Consider the following 19,927-nt stretch of genomic DNA (forward strand, 5'->3'; position numbering starts at 1 on the left):
AGGATTATTATAATGGAGGTAGTTTTTTCTGTTGTTGATTACAGACAGTTGAGGTGAGAATCATAAGTACATGATGATAAAACAATGTTGGGATCAAGGTTAAAGAAAAAATAAGATAATAATAAGATTTGATCTCTTTCAGCAAATACCATGAAGAGACACATTCATTGTTTGTTGTATAATATAAACATGTTTTCAAAGCACAGGATGAGAAACTAAAGCATAAATAGGCAGAAGGTGTTTGTGGTGTAAATATCCTACAAGAACAGAAGAGTATATTCACTGTGATCATTTGATTTTGACATATTTCTACTTTTTTGACAGCAGCCTTAAGTTTTCATTAAAAAGGCTGTAATTTAAAAATCACTTAACCAAAGAAAGCCTCATCTCACCTTGTTCATCTTTGATATTAAACAATTACTTCATTATGTTTCACAGTAAACTGGTTACTTTCATAAATACATGGGTTGGTTCCTTCAGCTGTGGTAATATGATGCAGGATAATGTTATATTCATTTTCTATCCTTTTGAACAAATATTTTCAGTCAACGTTCCTAAATATACAATTGATGCTGTTGACGTTCAGGTATAATTGTGTTCTGTTTAGTTCCACAAGGTGGAGACAAAGTTCACATTTTGGTTCCAGGCTGGTGAGAATTTTGATAATCTTAGTTCTACTTCCTGACACTTTTTTTTTTTTTTTTTACATATATTATTATTATTGTTTCCTGCATAGTTCCACCAAAACCTTACCTTTGTTCAGGATCCGGTATAAAATGTCTCTGTTTCTGTTCCTTCAGAAGATGTCTAGCTATCCCTCTGGGTATCTAGGAGACATTCACAAGTGACTGTGCCTCTTGTGAAGATGCTTCATTTAACAATTGTTTATATAATTATCTCAGAAACCAGTAACACAAATTGAATTATTCATCACTTGTCTGTTTTTTTGGGGGGGTAACTGTAGCATCTTAATTTGAATTCAGATGTTGTGTATCCAGATTGTTACTAAATAAAATACTTTATTCTCATTTCCATGTTTCTTCCTTCTGAGCTTTTCTCGTTCTTTAATTTTCCTTTCACTAAACATTTATTGTTTAGTGAAAGGTAGAAGTACAGACAAGAGGTGAGGGACACTGTGCACCAACACTGGTGCTGCAGTGAGATATTCCTGTCTGTTCCTGATGAAGAAATGACCATCAGTCTTTTTCAACAACACTGTCTAGAACTTGTGTAATAACATCTGGAAATACACAATTACAAAGCAGTAATACATATTTGTAATGAGGAATATCAAAGCTATGATGTTCTGGTCTTTTTACATCAATGTATACTGTATATATGGTAGAGTGGTGCAGTGGTGAAGGAAGGATTCAGACCCTTTACTGGAGTAAAAGCACTAATACCGGACTGTGAAAATACTCCTGTAGAAGTAAAAGTATTGCATTCAAAACCTTATTTCACTAAAAGTGTCATCTGCTAAATTTACGTAAAAAAAATATTCATTGAGCAGTAAAATGTTTCCTGTCAGCGCTTTACTCTTAAATGTGATGTTTCTGGATTAACATTACTACTGCATTAATGTGTTGCATTTACTGTAGATGTTTAAGATTGTGTTCATTTCAGCTCCTTTATGTCCTGTTGGGTAGTTTAATCTGCAGCAATGCATCATTTTCTATGAAATCATCATGCTTTTTTTTACAAACCCTTTCATAAAAAACAACATATATTTGTGAAGAGGACTTTGTACAAGCATGACTTTCTGCAAGAATGACAAAAACAGAAAGAAATAAAGAGCAGTCCTCTCAGCCATCCTGTAGTGGCTAAGAGCGGAACATATACACATATATATATATATATATATATATATATATATATATATATATATATATATACATATATATATATATATGTATATATGTATATATATATATATATATGTATATATGTATATATATACATATATATATATATATATGTATATATGTATATACATATATATATGTATATATATATATATATATATATATATATATATATATGTATATATATATATATGTGTATATATATATATATATATATATATATATATGTATATGTATATATATGTCCATATATGGCCGTTCCTCCATTTTATTTAAAGCAACATGTAATATTACGAGTATCAATACTTAACAGTAATAACAGTAATGCCTTTGAGTCAAATGGAAATCAAAAAGATATTTATTATATATAAAGTCTCATACATTTAATTATATCAGACACATTATGATATTGTTTCTCAAATAAAGACATATCTAGAAGAACATTGAACATTTATTTAATTGTGCTACTCAGTAAATAAACGGTATAAATACTGTACATACAGAACATACTGTATTCTATGTGACAAGTTAAATACTTTAAAACTTTCAGAATGATTATTTCTCGTTCAGCCTGAACCGTCAGTCTCCTTCTTGATTTCTGAGCAGATGCAAACAGCTGCTGACAGCTTCCTGTGTGTGTGAGGAGCTTCCTGAACCCTCCAGCACAGAAGAAGCAGATGGAGACAAACTACGTCCTCTGTGCTGGTGGGGACGGGACGCTCCTCGTCCTCTCGGCTGGTGGGTGGAGCGGGTGGCGTCGGGGTGGAGGGGCAGGGAGGACCGTACTCACTGGGTCTCTGACTCTCTGGGGTCTGAAAGGGGTTCAGGTCTGCTGTGGGTCTGGGTCGTCCTGGGATGACGGGTTGGTTGACTTCCACCCTCAGCTGCCCCAAGAGTGAGACGTGAGAAGTCCTGCCCGGTGAGACACAAACACAAGAGATGAATACTTTTGAACTCAACTACACAACCTTTACATTGTGTTGAATCTGGCCTCCAATGATGGAATCGTATCACTGATCCTTCTGTAGTCCTGGAGAGGGAATACTTACTCAGCCCACTGAAAGAAAGGTGACCGCCGCTCTCCATCTGGTCCTGTGGTCCTCCATCCTTCTCATCTGCTCCGTCATCAAGGAGACCTTGGATGTTGCTTCCTGTATCACGGCCATCGATACCTGAGTAAAAGAGACTTGGAGACTTTTCTTAACGTTAGTAGTTTTTACCACTTGTGGACTTGTGTTATTGCTGGTATTAAGTGTTGTTCTGGGAAAGACACCTACACTTTATGAAGAAAAATACACAACAAAATAACAACCATTCACAGTTTCACAGACTTAATGCCGAGAATATGAACACAGCTACAACTGCAGTCGTACAGAGACCTTATAGCCCGTTGCAATGGGTCCAGCTCCCCATACTCCTGCAGCACCTCCCACAAAGGTCTGGACTCCCAAGTCCAAACTCCAAAGTACACAACTGGGGGCGGAGCTTCTTCAGGACATTCGGCACAAAAACCTCTACCTATTGCCAACCCCGCCAGACGCGAGGGAAGGCTGTCTGGTGCTGTATCAGTCAAGCCAGACTTAAAGGTTTGACAATCCTGCAGCAAACAGGCTGTCGGTTTCAATCTGAGTTGCTGTCCTCATCCCACTGCCAGTGTCTTCTGTTTGTGGAGGATCCAAGGTCTGACGTGGAGGGCGCAGCCTCTTCTGATCTCTGGAGGACTGGGGGCACCACGTCAAAAGGAAGGGTGAAAAGATATGGAGGGGGAATGGACTTGGAAACTGCAGATCATGCCAGAAACTCTGAGTTGGGAACCGCTGGGAGAGAGGGTCATCTTCATCTTTTTCTTCCTCCTCAGCGAAGCTTCTTCAGGATGTTCTGCACCAAAACCTCTGCTGCAGGATACTACCTATTGCCAACCCCGACAGATGCGAGGGAAGGCTGTCTGGTGCTTCATCAGTCCTGCCAGACTTAAAGGTTTGACAATCCTGCAGCAAACAGGCTGTCGGTTTCAATCCGAGTCGCTGTCCTCATCCCACTGCCAGTATCTTCTGAAGGATCCGAGGCCTGCCGTGGAGGGTGCAGACTCTCCGTAGTCCTCTTCTCTGGTCCTCTTGGCGGAAGATCCAAGGCCTGACGTGGAGGGTGCAGACTCTCCGTAGTTCTCTTCTCTGGTCCTCTTGGCGGAGGAGCCGAGGCCTGACGTGGAGGGTGCAGACTCTTCTGGCCTCTTGGAGTCTGGGGGCGCCACGCCAGAAGGGAGGGTGAGAGGATGGCCAGGTGGGAACAGCTGGGGGACAGGGTCATCATCTTCTTCTTCCTCCTCTTCTTCCGCTTCTTCCTCCTCTTCTACCGCTTCTTCATCGTCTTCCTCCCCTTCATCCTCTTCGTCTTCTTGGGAAGAGCCCATGGAGCCGTATCCGGAATCTTCGCTCTCCCAGTCTTCCTCGTCGTCCTCCCAGTCTCTGTCTTCCCAGTCTCCGTCCTCCCAGTGTCCGTCGGCGTCCTCTCCCTCGTTGTCCTCTCCCTCGCCGTCCTCTAGTCGTTCGCCATGGAGGAGCTGGCGAATGAACACACCCTGTTCCCAAACACCAAACAGAAAATGACCATTCACAAATGCAAGATCATACTCACCTTCATTACCTTCGTCGTCTAAGGCGATCCTGAAGGGGACTCTTACAGGACGCTCCATGATGTAGTTCACACCAGCTGAGAGGGAAAGGTTCAAACGTAAGGATTTCCCATAGCATTAAATATTTCTGGATTACATTGATCAATAATCAAAGTTTAAAATAGAAAAAACTACAGCATTTATCCATAACAACACACAAGAGGCTGTGCCTTCAAACTTTTAACAGTAATATCAAACATAGTGCAGTTCTGCCTCTGTTAGTTTAAACAGATGAGGGAATCAGAATCAATTAATTATTGTGACACTTAATGATCAACATTGTTGTTATTACATTTAATAGAAAAAAACGTTTCCACAAAGATGGACATTTTGACTGATTGATATATATATGTCAACTATATACTGATATATATATATATAGAGATATATAGAGATGCTGGAGGCAGCACGCGCACATGCAGTCCCATAATGACTTAACAGATCGCTCTCTCCTGCCCAAAAACAAAGTATATCTCAACAACGAGCAAAGTGCATTTCAATCTTAAATGTTAAAGATATCATTTATTTAATATGATATAGTAAAAGGAGCAGATGTTTGTACAATAAGTCATGTTTCCACAGTCAAAACAAACTAACTCAGAGTCACCTGCTGGTCACGTGACGCTGGATTCGATCGAACGATCTTCAACGTACATATTTTAGAATTTAAAAAAAAATGCCTCAGGCGCCATTTTATTTCTGACATTTCAATGTTAAACTTCGACGTTTTGATACCTTAAACCCAAGATAACAGGGTTTTCAAACCTCTGTAATAATCGTGAACACATTCCACACATCTCCCACAATTCTTAAGACATTGTGTCGCTCAAATTTCCTTTTACAGGCCTGTTAACATTCTGTGACATTTTAACCTAGAAACTCAAAAGGTTTCACTGATTTCTAAACTGAGAACACTTTTAAGGATTTAACTCTTAATTTATTGATATAAAAAAAGCTAAATTACAACTCACAGCCTGGTCCCTTCAGGGCTCTCTCTCGATGTTCAGACCACTGAAGTCCTCTTTGGGTCTCTGGTGGTCCTCACGATAGTTCTGTTCTGTTCGCCAACAAGTTTCGTTTCTCTCAAACTCAAAGAGTTTTCTTTACAGTTTTGGGTTCACAGGAGGTTGTCAGCTGCTCATGTCAAAGTCCAAAGTGTAAAGGGACGAATCAGAACCGTCCCGGCCCTTAAGTAGCCTCGGTCCGGTTTCCATGGCATTCACTGACGTGCGTGCGCCCGTGCGTGCGTGGGTCCTTGCGTGCGATTGAGCAATACTAAAAGAGAGACATATTCATTATTTTTCTCATATTTGTCAAATATATAATTTGATTTGATTTATACTAGAGTTATTTGTATTGTATTTGTCAGTGATCTGGTGCTATTCAGTACAGCTGTGAGTTGTAAACCTTACACAACCCGTCTCTGCAACGCGTATTGTGATGCAACACATCAGTGTCTAAAACACGTCTAAACTGTTCTATTCTTATCTTAAATTATCTTTATATATCTTTAAGATTAAAATGTTAAGTTAAACTTGAGCCTACTTATTTTTTTTTATGTATAAATCTTACTACAATATCAACACACACATCGGTATTCTGATAGGTTAAACACTTTCATAACGAACTCTTACATTTTGAATCAGCAGATAATCGGACAGACTCCGGCTGACTGAACATGACTGAACGTTTGTTATTCTACTGTCACCTGATTTGTCTTTGTACATGTGTGTTTGTGCATGTTGTGTATTGTCATGCAGTGAATCATTTCATAATATTTTAATAATAATACAAATAATAAATGATCAATGACCTTGGTGATGAGCCTTTTTAGTATTTTATATAAACATTGTTAAATTATTTCCTATATTCTATTGTTAATAATATATATCTGTTCACTGAGTAAAAGTAATTGCTTGTACCCAATTTTATTTTGATTATTACTCCATTTCATTTCAGGGGAAATCATATTGTTATTGCATGTTTATTTTTAGTATTGTTTTCACTTTTTACTGAACTATATTTACTTGACAGATAACTTACTTTGCAGATTAAGAGACATTTCCACTCTCAACTTCTTTAAACTGTTAGACGGTAACATATATTACTGTTTAATCCAATATTTTAGATTATTATTATTATTATTATTTGGGAACAGTGTTTCCCTCCTGATATAAATAGTGTTTATTTACATAATCTTGTTATTGTGCGGAGCCCCAAGCCAGGACTGCGCATGTGCACTGTGCTGCACGCTCATGTACATTCTTTATTTTAGAACATCACAATACATTATGACAATAAAAAAGTATGTTTTTAAAGTTCATCATTTATATCTCGTAAAATCTGGTATTCTAATAATATCTGGATACAACAGCTGGTCAAAATCCCTGTGAATCATAAAGCGCACATTCTCTGCACAAACTCGCGTCCTCGCCTCTTGCTTGCGCAGCTAATGACGGTGATGCAGCCGCATTGCACCCACCTGGAACACGCCTGAAGACTTTAAACGTCTAAACCGTATAACAGAAGAACTGCCACTGTCTCTCGTTCCCGCAGTGAACACCACTGCGGGAACGAGAGACTGTCTTTAGCCACGCTAGCGACTTTTCGGTGAGTTCAATCTTGTGTTGTGAATGCGACGTCTTCCAGCTGATTGCCTGATTTTTTTGGAGGTTTGAATGAAGTGCGCTTTGCGACGCATTACAGCCCATTGGTGTCTCGACAGGGGGTTAACCACGTGGGCTGTATTCATTCAATAGAGACCGGTCTCTATTTAGATGAATAAAAGACTCTATTTAGAAACGTATTGTGTTCTTAAACATTACTTGTTTTGATTGACTTCATTCAAGTCCTTTCCATGTGAGTTTTCTATGAAACCATCGAATGAGTTGTCATATACCTGGTTGAACGCATTCAAGGTTCTTATATGTTTTGCTTGAGAGGCAAATTCAAGCATGAGCCTTTTATTATCAGCGCTATTGGCCACAGTCATCATCGACCTGTCCACGTGGATCTCACGCTGCATATTGGAACTATATCATGTTCATCAGACGCTAGCCCCATCCATTGTGGCAGCCGCATTTACAACCATTTCATATTGATAAATAACACAATTAGGAATTATTAAACTCCAAGATAACGACCCGCCTGCTCACATCCTTGGTTCAGAAACTCAAGTGAAGACTTAAATGTATAGATAAATAAACCTTTATGCAGGGAAGACACTGAGACTGTACAAATAATTAATTATAATTAATCGTTCGTAAATATTCTCCGTAAAATGCAACAAAAAAGAGATATGACTGTATACATGAATATCACAATACAGAGCATTACAGCTCTGTCGTAATTGGAGTAGAATTACATGACAAAAATCTGGAATAATTCATGACATCTCTCCTCCTGGGCTTTGTCTCATTTATTTCACAAGTTATTTTCTAGAGAAGATCTTAAACTCTGTGATGCTTTTGCCGCTTGTGTGAGAATAAAGGGAGTGTAATGTAACTCGGCCTTACGGTAAGAAGTCAGTTCTTACGCTCTTACCCTAATGTCTGTACATACGGGGACCTAAACAAAAAAAAAAAGAAGGGAGAGCAATTAGCCTCACCAAAATATGGAGTCTGGTGCTTAAGAAACTGCATAACAATACGTGCTTTCACGTCAGTCTGCAACACTGCCTGTCGGTGAGGCTGTGTAAGCGCACGCGCACATACATAAATAACCTTCAAAGTAAAAGCAGTGCCATTGTATTGCATTTATGGCGTGCATCTTATTTATTAAGATGCCCAGGTCTGCTTCAGATGGTTTGTCACACGGAGCTTTCTGATTGGAAACTGTTTGGAAAACGGCAGGCACTAAAAAAATACGTTGCATGAACCGTCAATCAAACCCTTGCCAGGTTCCTCTATGGTTTCCCTTCCAGCGGCGAACACAAGGTGCAGTGCCGTATCGGCTGCCCTCCGTGTTAGAAGACGTTCTGCGTGCTGGAGCCCTTTTTATTAGTTTGGACCCACTGCTCTCTGTTCGTCTCCCTGAGGAGGGACGACCCTCAGCACAGACGCCATGGCCCATCAGGGCGTTATAATTATTGATTATTCATGTGTTCATCACTTTAATGTTGCAGCTAAAGGTGGATATAGTTTACATTCTTTATATATTGGGTTGCTTGTGAATTTCTTTCGGCAATCAATGAAGTTTTATCATATTTTGTATTATTGATCTCAATCCACAAACTAACTCAATTAATAAGTACAATATTTGCCTCTGACTTGGAGTTGAAATACTTAAGTAGAGTACAAGTATCTCAACATTGAGGTTGAGTAAATGAATAACAGTCTTTGTCTCAATCGACAGCAGATCTACATTTCTCGTTGTTGTGTGACTCACAAGCCTCCCGCTGACTGTTGTGCAACATGTCAGAGTCAAAATCAGAAACCGTTTATTTGCCAGGAATGTTTACACAAATGAGGATTTTTTTCTAGGCGGAAGGTGCATACATTAGACATGAGACGTTAGACGAGACAGACAACAATCAATAATCAACGACAACAAAGATAAAGTGCTCAGACAAACAGATAACGTTAATGTAAGTGTATGTTAAAGTGACAAGTGTGTTTAAGTTAAAGTGTATGTTAAGTGGCATGAGTGTTTAACACTCTGGGGTCTCGGTCATTTTCTTGATTTTACATACATTTTAAATTTCCCTTTTTAACCCTTTGATACACGAGCTATGAAAACCCCTTCTAAAGCACGACATGGGTCTAAAATGACCCGTATTGACCTACCATGTTATTTCATGCATGTCTGAGTGTTTTTCTGCTATATTTTTAGAAATCAATTCATTTAATAATTTAGTGATCACATTTTCATTAAATATCTTGTTTTTGATTACCACAAATCATCATTTTAATTTTTCCTTTCTTAATTTATGAAACAAAATGTTTTTTTGAAATGTTTCATCAAGTAATGACCCGTGTGTGTAAGTGTGATAAAAATATAAAAAGACATACTATAATAATGATTTTGTTAAAACATATTTTAGCAGTGATTTGGACCAAAGAATTAATTTAATATTTGAAATGTTTATTTGTCACTTTGTCACACTCACACATAACATACACCTACAACCGATAACACTGATATTGAACTGTAAGTATCTGTAGTGAACTGTGGTGAATGTATAAAATGAATGAATAAAAGAAAATAAAACTGATTAAATAAACACAGGTCGGTACAGTGCAAATTGCCATCTTAGTGCATACATTCCTCACACATGACAATCACATATTTGTGCTCCTTGCACACACCAGCCCTGTGTGCAAGGAGCACAAACAATCTTTTGCTGCTGCTGCTTTTCGTCCCTCTAAATTGGTGCATTTGAGAATCTCCTCAATGATGCTGTCACTAATAAACAAATCCCAGGCATCTTTTGGTGAAATGGTTATTGAACCAGATGCAGGTCCTGGGCAGCTCCTCAGGATGTTATGGCTTCTTGCTCTGCCCTGAGTGGGGGGAAGCTCATTCCAGTAAGACCCCTTTTTACTCAGTCTATTGGTCTGGGTCTCCTCTTCAGAAGACTCATCAGGCGAGTCTACAATCTCATCCGAGGAGTCTTCTTCATCTAGGAGAGCTGTATTTCTAGACACGTCCACAACTCCAGCTTGACCCTGTGGCTCATAGTCTAGGTCAGCGGTTCCCAAACCTTTTAGGCCACGCACCCCCTTCTACATCCCGACCGTGTTCTCGCACCCCCAATCCCCCACACCTTAAAAAAACAACGCAACAGAGCCTATTTATAGCCGCATAAAATCGGACCAATGCAAGAACTGTTTGCTCGCGCGTGGCGTTTGTTACAAGATTTAGTCCGCTGTATAAATTTCAGTTACACAAGGCGTCACTTTTAAAGAGCAATAAGGATGGCGAGGACACACGCACAGGCTCAGAGGCAGATTGCATTTCACATTTATTTACTTAAACACAGTAAGCCACATAAAGAACAAAGAGTGGCACAGGCATAGGCTCAGAAACAGATATAAATAAAAAAGGAGGAGTCCATATGAGGATTTTCACATGCAGCGCAGGTTGCTCAGCCTGCAGCAAGAGAGATAGAGAGGGAGGGGGAGGGGGAGAAAGCTCACGTGAATGAGACTGCAATTGTTTTTGGCTGTTTTGTAACTCTTCCAATTTTGATCTAAAAAATGTAAGGGGCTTCTGACTTGCACTGGCATGCTTGGTGTTCAGGTGGCGGCGCAAAAAAGAGGCTTCAGACAGCTGTTAGCCAGAACCTCACTGCACAACACGCACTGTGGCTTCGGGCAATCTGCATTGCCAATCCAAGTGAAGCCCAGACCCAGATAATTGTCATCATATTTCCTCTTTTTTTTCCCAGTCTGATGCTCACTCTCGTTTCCTCTTTTTTCACCTTGACTCCGCGATGGGCCTCTGTGCTCCCGGTTTGTCTGTGATGTCTCTTCCTCCTTCTCGGTCTCCTCCGTCTCCTCTTTCTCCGACTCCCGGTCGATTTCTTCTCCCGGTCTCTCCCCAACGCACCTCTCCGTTTCTCTCCCTCCGGTTCCTCCCTCTCTCTCTGTCCCTCTCCTCTTTTATTACTGATAGCTTCAGATGTCCTACCTGACAGCTTCGCCGATTTCAGCCAGTTTAACATATTTTCATGGATGTTGCTGAATGAATGAAATGACGTTAGGTGCACAAGCTAGGCTAGCTAGTGTGTAGTAAAAGACAGTCTGGCGGCCGGACCGGAAGTGCATCTATTTATTAAATTGTAGGTTTTTAATTTTAAATTGAAATCTTACAAAGGGAATTTTTATAATTAATTTTTTAAATTATGTTTAATATTAATTATTACACCATTAAACCACCATTACATTTTTCCTCTCGCGCACCCCCTAGAGGCAGCTCGTGCACCCCCAGGGGTGCAGGCACCACACTTTGGGAATCCCTGGTCTAGGTCATCAGCATCAGAGATATCAGACTCAGAGTCAGGATCAAGAATTGGTTCATCTTCCTCATCATGTTCTTCTTGTATCATCTTTATGACCATTTCACGTGTAAATCTGGCATCACTACGACGAGCCATACTAACACTGTGGATAAAGAAAATCAAAATAATATTTTCAACGATCAGTTGATCAGATATACAGTATACTGTTCTATTTTAAGTTTTACTTTGTTGACCGAGCTGACATTAGCTAACATTAGCTAGAATTGAGCTAAATAACATAAGTTAACATTAGCTAGCTAGAATGTCATGTTGAATATGTTCATGATTTCTATTTTCCACAAGTAATACATGTCGAGGTGAAGTAATGTTCAAATATTATGTGCAGTTATCTTTTCACAAGATATACAATCATTCTTAGGTAAAACAATTGTAACATAAGACTTACATGAATCAGATGTTCAAAAGTGTGGCATGTGAAAAGTTGTCCACAGTAAACAGGTTCCAACTGCAAACATTTACAAATCAAAGGTTCTTATCCAATTCACACTTGCAGACATGGGTCATTTTTGACCCATGTGTGTAAACTTGATGTAGTAATACAAAAACTATTTTAGTTAAAAAATTAAGACAGAGAAAATTAAGAAAACTATGTATGATAATCAAAAACATTATATTTTAAGGAATATATTTTTAAATACATAGCAAATAAACACAGCAATGCATAAAATAACATAGGAAATGAATACAGGTCTTTTTGGACCCATGTTGTGCTTTAGAAGGGTAGTGATACAAAAATGTTTTTTATTAAAAAAATACAAAAGGACGAATAAAACTAAGAATTTGTGATGATCAAAAACAAGTTAATTGAGGAATTCTGAATGGTGAAATACATTTATTGCAAAGATATTTACAATTAAAACTCCGTCGGGTCTATTTAGACCCATGTTGTGTGTCAAAGGGGTAAAGTCACTTGCATATGATACATACATACAAAAATTACAGAATAATCTCAGCTATCTATATAATGAGGCACTATTGTCCCAAAGCACAAGTGTAAAGAAAAAAATATGACTAAAGCTGAAAAATTTAATCTTGATTTTGGAAATGTTTCATATTTGTTGTGAAAACATAACTTTACTCATATGGTATATCGGTTTTGGTGATGGAAATTGGTTTACCAAAGGTCTTAGGTTCACAAAAGCAGTGGAATATATGAATACAATGTTAGACACATGTAGATAAATGTCAAAAATCAAATGTATTATTATATGGTGGGGATGATGAGGTGTGGCTGGCTTTGAGGCCTGCTATGGTGATGTGTTGGCAGGCAGACGGACAGGGAGACTGCTGCAGCGATGCTGCATGTTGTCCTCTGGACCCTCACAGCTCTGAATCCACTCTGTAAAATACATTAATACTAGTCAGTATGAGTTCACTGAAATATAGTTAACGGTGATAGAGACAACAGTTGATTACCCACCGTTCATGGCTTTAGTCAGCTATCTTCGTTAGCTCTCGTTAGCTCGCGCATGTTAGCAGCACCTAACGTGACATAAACACTACTGTAGTAACGATTAACGGAGATCCAACGCTACTAGGCTTACTAAGTTCACTGTAAGAAAGTTAACGGTGATAGAGACAACAGTTGAGTATGCACCGTTCAGTCTTAGACACGGAAGGAAACATCCAACACGGCACTATGTTTTGACGTGCTAACGCTACGAAGCTATCGTCAACAAACACACGTTAGTTACGGTCTTACAAACACATAATGGAGTTCCAACACGACTAGTCATACTAAGTTCACTGTAAGAAAGTTAACGGTGACAGGGGCAACAATTGATTACTCACCGTTCAGTCTCACAGAAACGCTGTAGCCAGCTATCTGGCCCGTTAGCTCCGGCTAGCTCCTTGTTAGCGAATCCTTCAGGCACTGAAGCTGCGCCGTCTGCCCCTTCCAATATAGCTTTGCTCAGGACTCTTTGCTTGGCATCTTCTGACTCACATTGAAGCTTTGCACACGTCGTAAGACACGTCCATGTTTAGATGCTCAGACGCGGAAGTGGAAACCATATCCGCCAGATTTGAAAGCGTATCTCTGTGACGTATTATTGCTAAGATCTAATTTTATTAAAAACTTAAACACCTGGTTTTACGCATCGCCGCGGGCCCCGCCCCCAAAGGGTTAAATATGAAGTGTGCAGGGGAGTGGCCGGTAAGAAGAAAGAAAAGAAGAGGAAAGAAAAGAAAGGAAAAATAGTCCGAAAAATAGTCCTGGGGGTGAAAAAAGTAGTCCGAAAAGTAATCCTGGGGGTGACATAATCAGTCAGTGTGGGACCCGGGCTCTGTTGATGAGCCCGACTGCCGACGGGAAAAAACTGTTGCTGTTTCGTGAGGTCTTGGTCCTGATGGACCTCAACCTCCTGCCAGAGGGAAGGGACTCAAACAGGTTGTGTCCAGGGTGAGAGGGGTCAGCTACAACCTTCCTAGCTCGCTTCAGAGTCCTGGAAGCGAACAAGTCCTGGAGGGACGGCAAATTGCAGCCAATCACCCTCTCAACAGACCGGATGATGCGCTGCAGCCTGGCCTTGTCCTTGGCAGTGGCTGCAGCATGCCAGACAGAGATGGAGGAGCAGAGGATGGACTCAACGATGGCAGTGTAGAACTGCACCATCATTTTCTTTGGCAGGTTAAATTTATTCAGCTGCTTCAGGAAGAACATCCTCTGCTGGGCCTTCTTAGTGATGGAGCTGATGTTCAGCTCCCACTTGAGGTCCTGGGAAATGATGGAGCCCAGGAAGCAGGTAAAAGGTGGGTCAAAGGTCGTCCTTCAGGAGTGACTCTCTCTCTCTTTGAACAGACCCATGAAACAGATTCCTGTTGCTGCAGTTTTGACATTTCAGAGCATTGATTGAACAAGTGACCCAACAGAGACGTGTTAGTGAGAGTTTGTAGAACACTTCCTGGTGGATAGAGAGTGCTGACATGTTGCCAAGTTACAACAAGAAGCCGTTGACAGCTCTTGTTTCTCTGTCACAGATATGAAATAATCCTGTGGTCTATGATGAGAATGTTTACAGAACATGAATCTGTTAAACTACTCTGCCTCCCTGAATATGATGTTTTCAAGGCTCTTTGTGTTCTTTATGAGTGTGTCGTATTATTTTCACCTTTTCTCTGGACTTTTGGAAGAATAACTGAAAGATGAAACAGGAAGTTCGGATATTTACCGTAAACGGATTGATAAAACATTCATAGATTGTTTCAACAACAAAAGTGAATATTTGTTATTTTGTTTTGGAGTTGATACTCATTCCAAGCAAAGCATGATGGGATAGACCCAAGTCCTCCTGTGACCCACAACAAATGATGAGTGAGAGAGTGAATGAATGAATGGAGGACAAAATAACTGAGAAAAAGAAAGAAGAATAAAAACAGCCAGAAGTTCAATATTAGAGGTGAAAATAATCAAAAACTATGTAACTGTATTTTCACTGAATGTCAAACATGTAATCAAACTGGATGACGTGTCAGCAGAACATGTTTCCTGTTACGTGTTCCTGTTGGGCGGAAAATACAAATGTTGTTCAACTGGTTTAGTGTCAGTGAGCCTGTTGAAATGTTCAGTCCTCAACACAACAACCGTCTCCTTGTTTGTGGCATTTTATGATCAGTAATAATGTTATTTAGTGAAACAAAAGACAAGACATTAGTTTTGGATTTAACTTTAAAACGACTGCTTACATATGGAATTTGTATTTTTCTTAATCAAGAAGAGAATGTTTACCTCAGAAAGACATCATGACACCATCTGCTGGTGACTTCATGACATAACAGCATTTCCTCCTGATAAGTACACCTGTCATACAGGTTAGTGAAATTAAAAATAGATTTTGGCTTTGGTGAACAGAGCTGAGACGCCATTACAGGGAGTGAGATCTCTGCTGGAAAACACACGGTTGGAGTATTTGAAACAGTGAAGAGACGGGACAGTAACCTGGTGAGTCTTGCTGTTGAAAGATAATTTAAATACCAAGACAAATGGCTGAGAAAATAGTTCTTTTTGAAAGTTTCCTGAACTGCAACGTTTGTTCAGAGACTTTCAGAGATCCTGTGTCTCTGAGCTGCAACCACAGCTTCTGTTCAAGCTGCCTGCAACTATTCTGGAAACAAGCTGAAAACAAAAACTGTCCCATTTGTAAAAGAAAATCCTCAAAAGATAATCCAATTGTGAACTTTACACTGAAGGAACTGGCTGACTCCTTTGCTGAGAGACAGAAAACTGGATCACCTGAGACAGAGAAAGGAGAGAAGAAGGTGGAGGTGGTGTGTAGTAAACATGGAGAAGAGACTCAACTGTTCTGTGAGGACGAGCAGAAAGCTGTGTGTTCTGTCTGTGAGTTTTCTCTCCACCAGAGTCACAAGGTGGTTCCTATAGAACAAGCAGTCAGTGACCTGAAGGACCAGCTGAGATCTGACTTGGAGTCTCTGCAGGACAAGAGGGACAAACACAAACAAGTGGAGGAAACATACAATGAAGTGATGCAACACTCCAAGAAGCAGCTGTTGTCCACAGAGAGGCAGATCAGAGCAGAGTTCAACAAGCTGCACCAGTTCCTGAAAGAGGAAGAGGAGTCCAGACTGGCAGCTCTGAGGGAGGAAGAGGAGCAGAAGGGGAAGACTATCAGCAGAGAGATGAAGATGATTCAGGAGCAGATCTCCTCTCTGTCAGACAGCATCTCTGCTGTTGAAGAAGACCTGCAGAAACACAAGGTGTCATTCCTCAGCAGTTATAAACCCACTCAGACCAGAGCCAGAGTCCAGAGCTCACTGTCAGATCCACAGCTGGTCTCAGGAGCGCTGATAGATGTGGCCAAACACCTGGGCAACCTGTCCTTCAGAGTCTGGGAGAAGATGAAGGACCAGGTCCACTTCAGTCCTGTCATTCTGGACCCAAACACTGCAAACCCCTTTCTCTTTCTGTCTGATGATCTGACCAGTGTGAGATGTGGAGACACAAAGCAGCAGCTTCCTGACAATCCAGAGAGAAACACTATGTATGCAGATGTTCTGGGATCTGAGGGCTTCAGCTCAGGGAAACACAGCTGGGAGGTGGAGGTGGGAGACCATCCTTCCTGGAATGTAGGTTTGGCTAAAGAGTCAGTTGACAGGAAAGGAGAGATATTTGTTTCACAAGGTTGGTGTTTAATTCATCACAGTGGAAAATACACTAATGGAGCTGGTAAGACTGTCAGAGTGGAGAAGAGTCTCCAGAGGATCAGAGTCCAGCTGGACTATGGCAGAGGGAAGGTGTCCTTCTACGACTCTGAAGACATGACTCACATCTACACTCACAAAGACACTTTCACTGAGAAACTCTTCCCATGGTTCAATATTGGAGAGGCTGGTGATGCTAAAACTGCTGAGATCAAAATCTGTTAAACTGATATTTCTCTGTGATGTTCAGACATGTTTGTGTTTGTTTGACTTCACTGTGTCAAGATCTCATTGATATAATCAATACAACCAACAGTTATAACAGAAACAAATATATGTAACACTCAAACTGCTTCACATCATCAGATCATAAACTTTCACACAGAAACAAATGATTATTCAATAATAACTCAATCAGCATCTTGTGTTTCATCAGAACTCAATCTCACATTTAGTGAATCCACTGAACCAAATACTTTGTTTCCAGTTGTGTTTCTTTAACTATGATCATCATCCGATATCAGTTTTCTTTCATATAATTTTTGGATCTTATGTTGAGTTTAAATGTTATAATTTCAGTGTTTCACACTTTACACTCAGAGTCTCAGAGGTTCAGTGAATCAAAACACATTATATGACTCTGATTAATTATCTTTTTATGATTGAAGTTGTTTTTCTTTATTGTCTCTAATGTTCACAAATAATGAATGCAAACATGTTTTTCATCCATGTGTATTCATGCAATTTACTCTAAAACATGAACACATGAAATGTTGTTTTTATCTGAAATACATTTTTTTAAATACATTAAGAAAATAAGTTTTAAGGATCTGTTGTTGAATAAAAATTATTCAAAAGTCAATCCGCAAAAGTTTCCGCAAAGCTGTATGACATCATCATATAAAGAACTTTAAAGATTAAAGCTGTGAAGTATTCTGGTGATCAGCATATTGTTTTATAATATATTTTAATCTTCTGATGATTTTTTTAGTTTGTGATTCCTTGTTTTATTTTGTGTAAAGAAATGTTTTAATTGTGTTTTATTTCAAGATAAGTTCAACTTTATTCATTCTGAGGGAAATTGCTGTTTAATAGTTTTAATACAAAGTGTGAAGAGTGTAAATATAAAGTTTTAAGAATCCAAAATATATACAATATGAACAATTCAGGTTAACAGTATGGATCATAAACATATAAATGGGTTTTGATTAGGTTTGTAATTCTTTCAAAGCTTCTTCGTAGTGTATATTATGATTATGTCATTTTTACATGATCGGTAACATTAACAATGTTGTGATCAACAGAAAGAAAAATGTATTTTTTCATTAAATCAATTATATCTTTATAAATGTACATCAGGATGATGATTCATGACGTGTAAATAAATCCCCAACAATTTGTATTCACAATTTTCTGTGTGATGTTGTTCACAGTTTCTTTTTACAAACATCGGTAAATTATCCATGTGACAAATTACAAAAAATACAAATACTGTAAAATAATTATACAACCAGTTCATAATTAAAGACAATATTTAATCTTAAAACGTTTAATCTAAAATTGTTATTATCAACAAATTCACTGAAACTCTTTTAACGTCAACATTTCTGGACAGTCCAGCTGAATGAAGTCAGATGTTCTTTAGTAAAGTCACGTGACTAATTAGGATGAAGGAACCTGAATGGACCTCATACCTCCCTGATGAAGCTAAGTAGCTGTAAACATGTGAGGAATAAAGAGTTGTGCATCTTGTTTAATGGTGATGGAGTTGTATTGATTCTCACACTGGTCTGTACCTCACTGTGTGTGTTCTCCACATTAGAAACACTCAGAAATCACATTTAAAAAGATGGTTAAACTTTACCACAACAAACTCCTCGAGGAATGACTCACTTTTAGACTTTGTGTTTGTTAAAAGCTCAAAGCAGCAGAATGATGGTGGTCGTTGATGATCTTTGTAATGTGAAGTTGTAACAGTGTGTTGATGCTCACGTCTGTTATAGACAGCCTCACTGAAGAGAGGGAGCACTGAGGGTTGTGCACACACAACACATTGTTTAAGAAATGCTCTCACTACATCTCATTCATTCTGTCACCTGCTGAATGCACTTCTCAGGGACAACATGCTCACATGTGCTTCACGTCATCAACAGTGCTGAATGTGCAGCACGTAAACAGGAAGTGATGGCACGGACACGTTTTACTTCCTGTAAACGACACAAGATGGAGACAAAGTCCACGTTATTCGTTGCTGCACAGGTTGATCAATAGTATCACCTCTTAGCAGTTTCTCATACATGTTTCTTTTCCCACAGATCCTTCACGGAAACCCCATTGTGTTGGTCTGACGTCATGTTTGTCCAGAGTGGCTCAGAAATCCATCCCTGCTGTGGCTCTTGATGCTGTTGTTGCTTCATCAGCACCAATTTAGTCAAATCAGAATCATTTATTTGGCCAAGTACGTTCCACATACAAGGAATTTGTTTTCGTCTTCAGCCTGCAAGAGACAGTGCTCTCTTCTTCAGGGTCAATACAATACTGTCTTCCCTTCACAGTCAGTATGTGCACAGGTAATCAATGTTCTCAAACATTGGAATAACAACAACTTAAAAACACATTTAAAGTAAATTATTAGAAATGGACACAGTCGTATTAAATCAGTAAGACATGAAATAACATATTTCAGGCCGCTACACAGAACAATAAACATAGAATAAAACAACAAAAATAATAAAAAACAATAAACAAAACATAACAGACTTTAAAATAAGTATATATTATAAAATAAAAGTGGCAAATTTATTCTAATGAAGAAAAGATGTGCAAGTGTGTTGAAGGAAATACCTGCAGTCTGCCCATGTCCTCGGCAGTGGCTGCAGCGTACCAGACGCTGATGGAGGAGCAGAGGATGGACTCAATGATGCAGTGTAGAAGTGCACCATCATTGTCTTTGGCAGGTTGAACTTCTTCAGCTGCCTCAGGAGGAACATCCTCTGCTGAGGCTTCTTGGTGATGGAGCTGATGTTCAGTTCAAAGACGTTATTCAGACTGAATTATATCTCAGATCTGAGGGCTTCAGCTCAGAGAAACACAGCTGGGAGGTGGAGGTAGGCTGACCATCCAGTCTGGACTGTAGGTTTGGTTAAAGAGTCAGTTGACAAGAAGAGAAAGTGATCTGTCACACCAGAATATGGAGTCTGGTGTTTATTTCAGTGG

General features: G+C 39.3%; 1 protein-coding gene across 1 annotated transcript; it reads left to right on the top strand.

The window, feature by feature from the left end:
- Positions 1 to 15,535: 15,535 nt before the first annotated feature.
- LOC306740030 (nuclear factor 7, brain-like) lies at positions 15,536 to 18,099 on the top strand (the record flags this gene model as incomplete). Its single annotated transcript, XM_079222133.1, has 1 exon — positions 15,536 to 18,099. The coding sequence occupies one exon, from the start codon at positions 15,536 to 15,538 to the stop codon at positions 16,934 to 16,936; it is 1,401 nt and encodes a 466-aa protein (XP_079078259.1). The 3' UTR covers positions 16,937 to 18,099.
- Positions 18,100 to 19,927: the final 1,828 nt, after the last annotated feature.

The sequence above is a fragment of the Taurulus bubalis genome (genome assembly GCF_910589615.1).
Source record: "Taurulus bubalis genome assembly, chromosome: 8".
Classification (NCBI taxonomy): Eukaryota; Metazoa; Chordata; class Actinopteri; order Perciformes; family Cottidae; genus Taurulus; species Taurulus bubalis.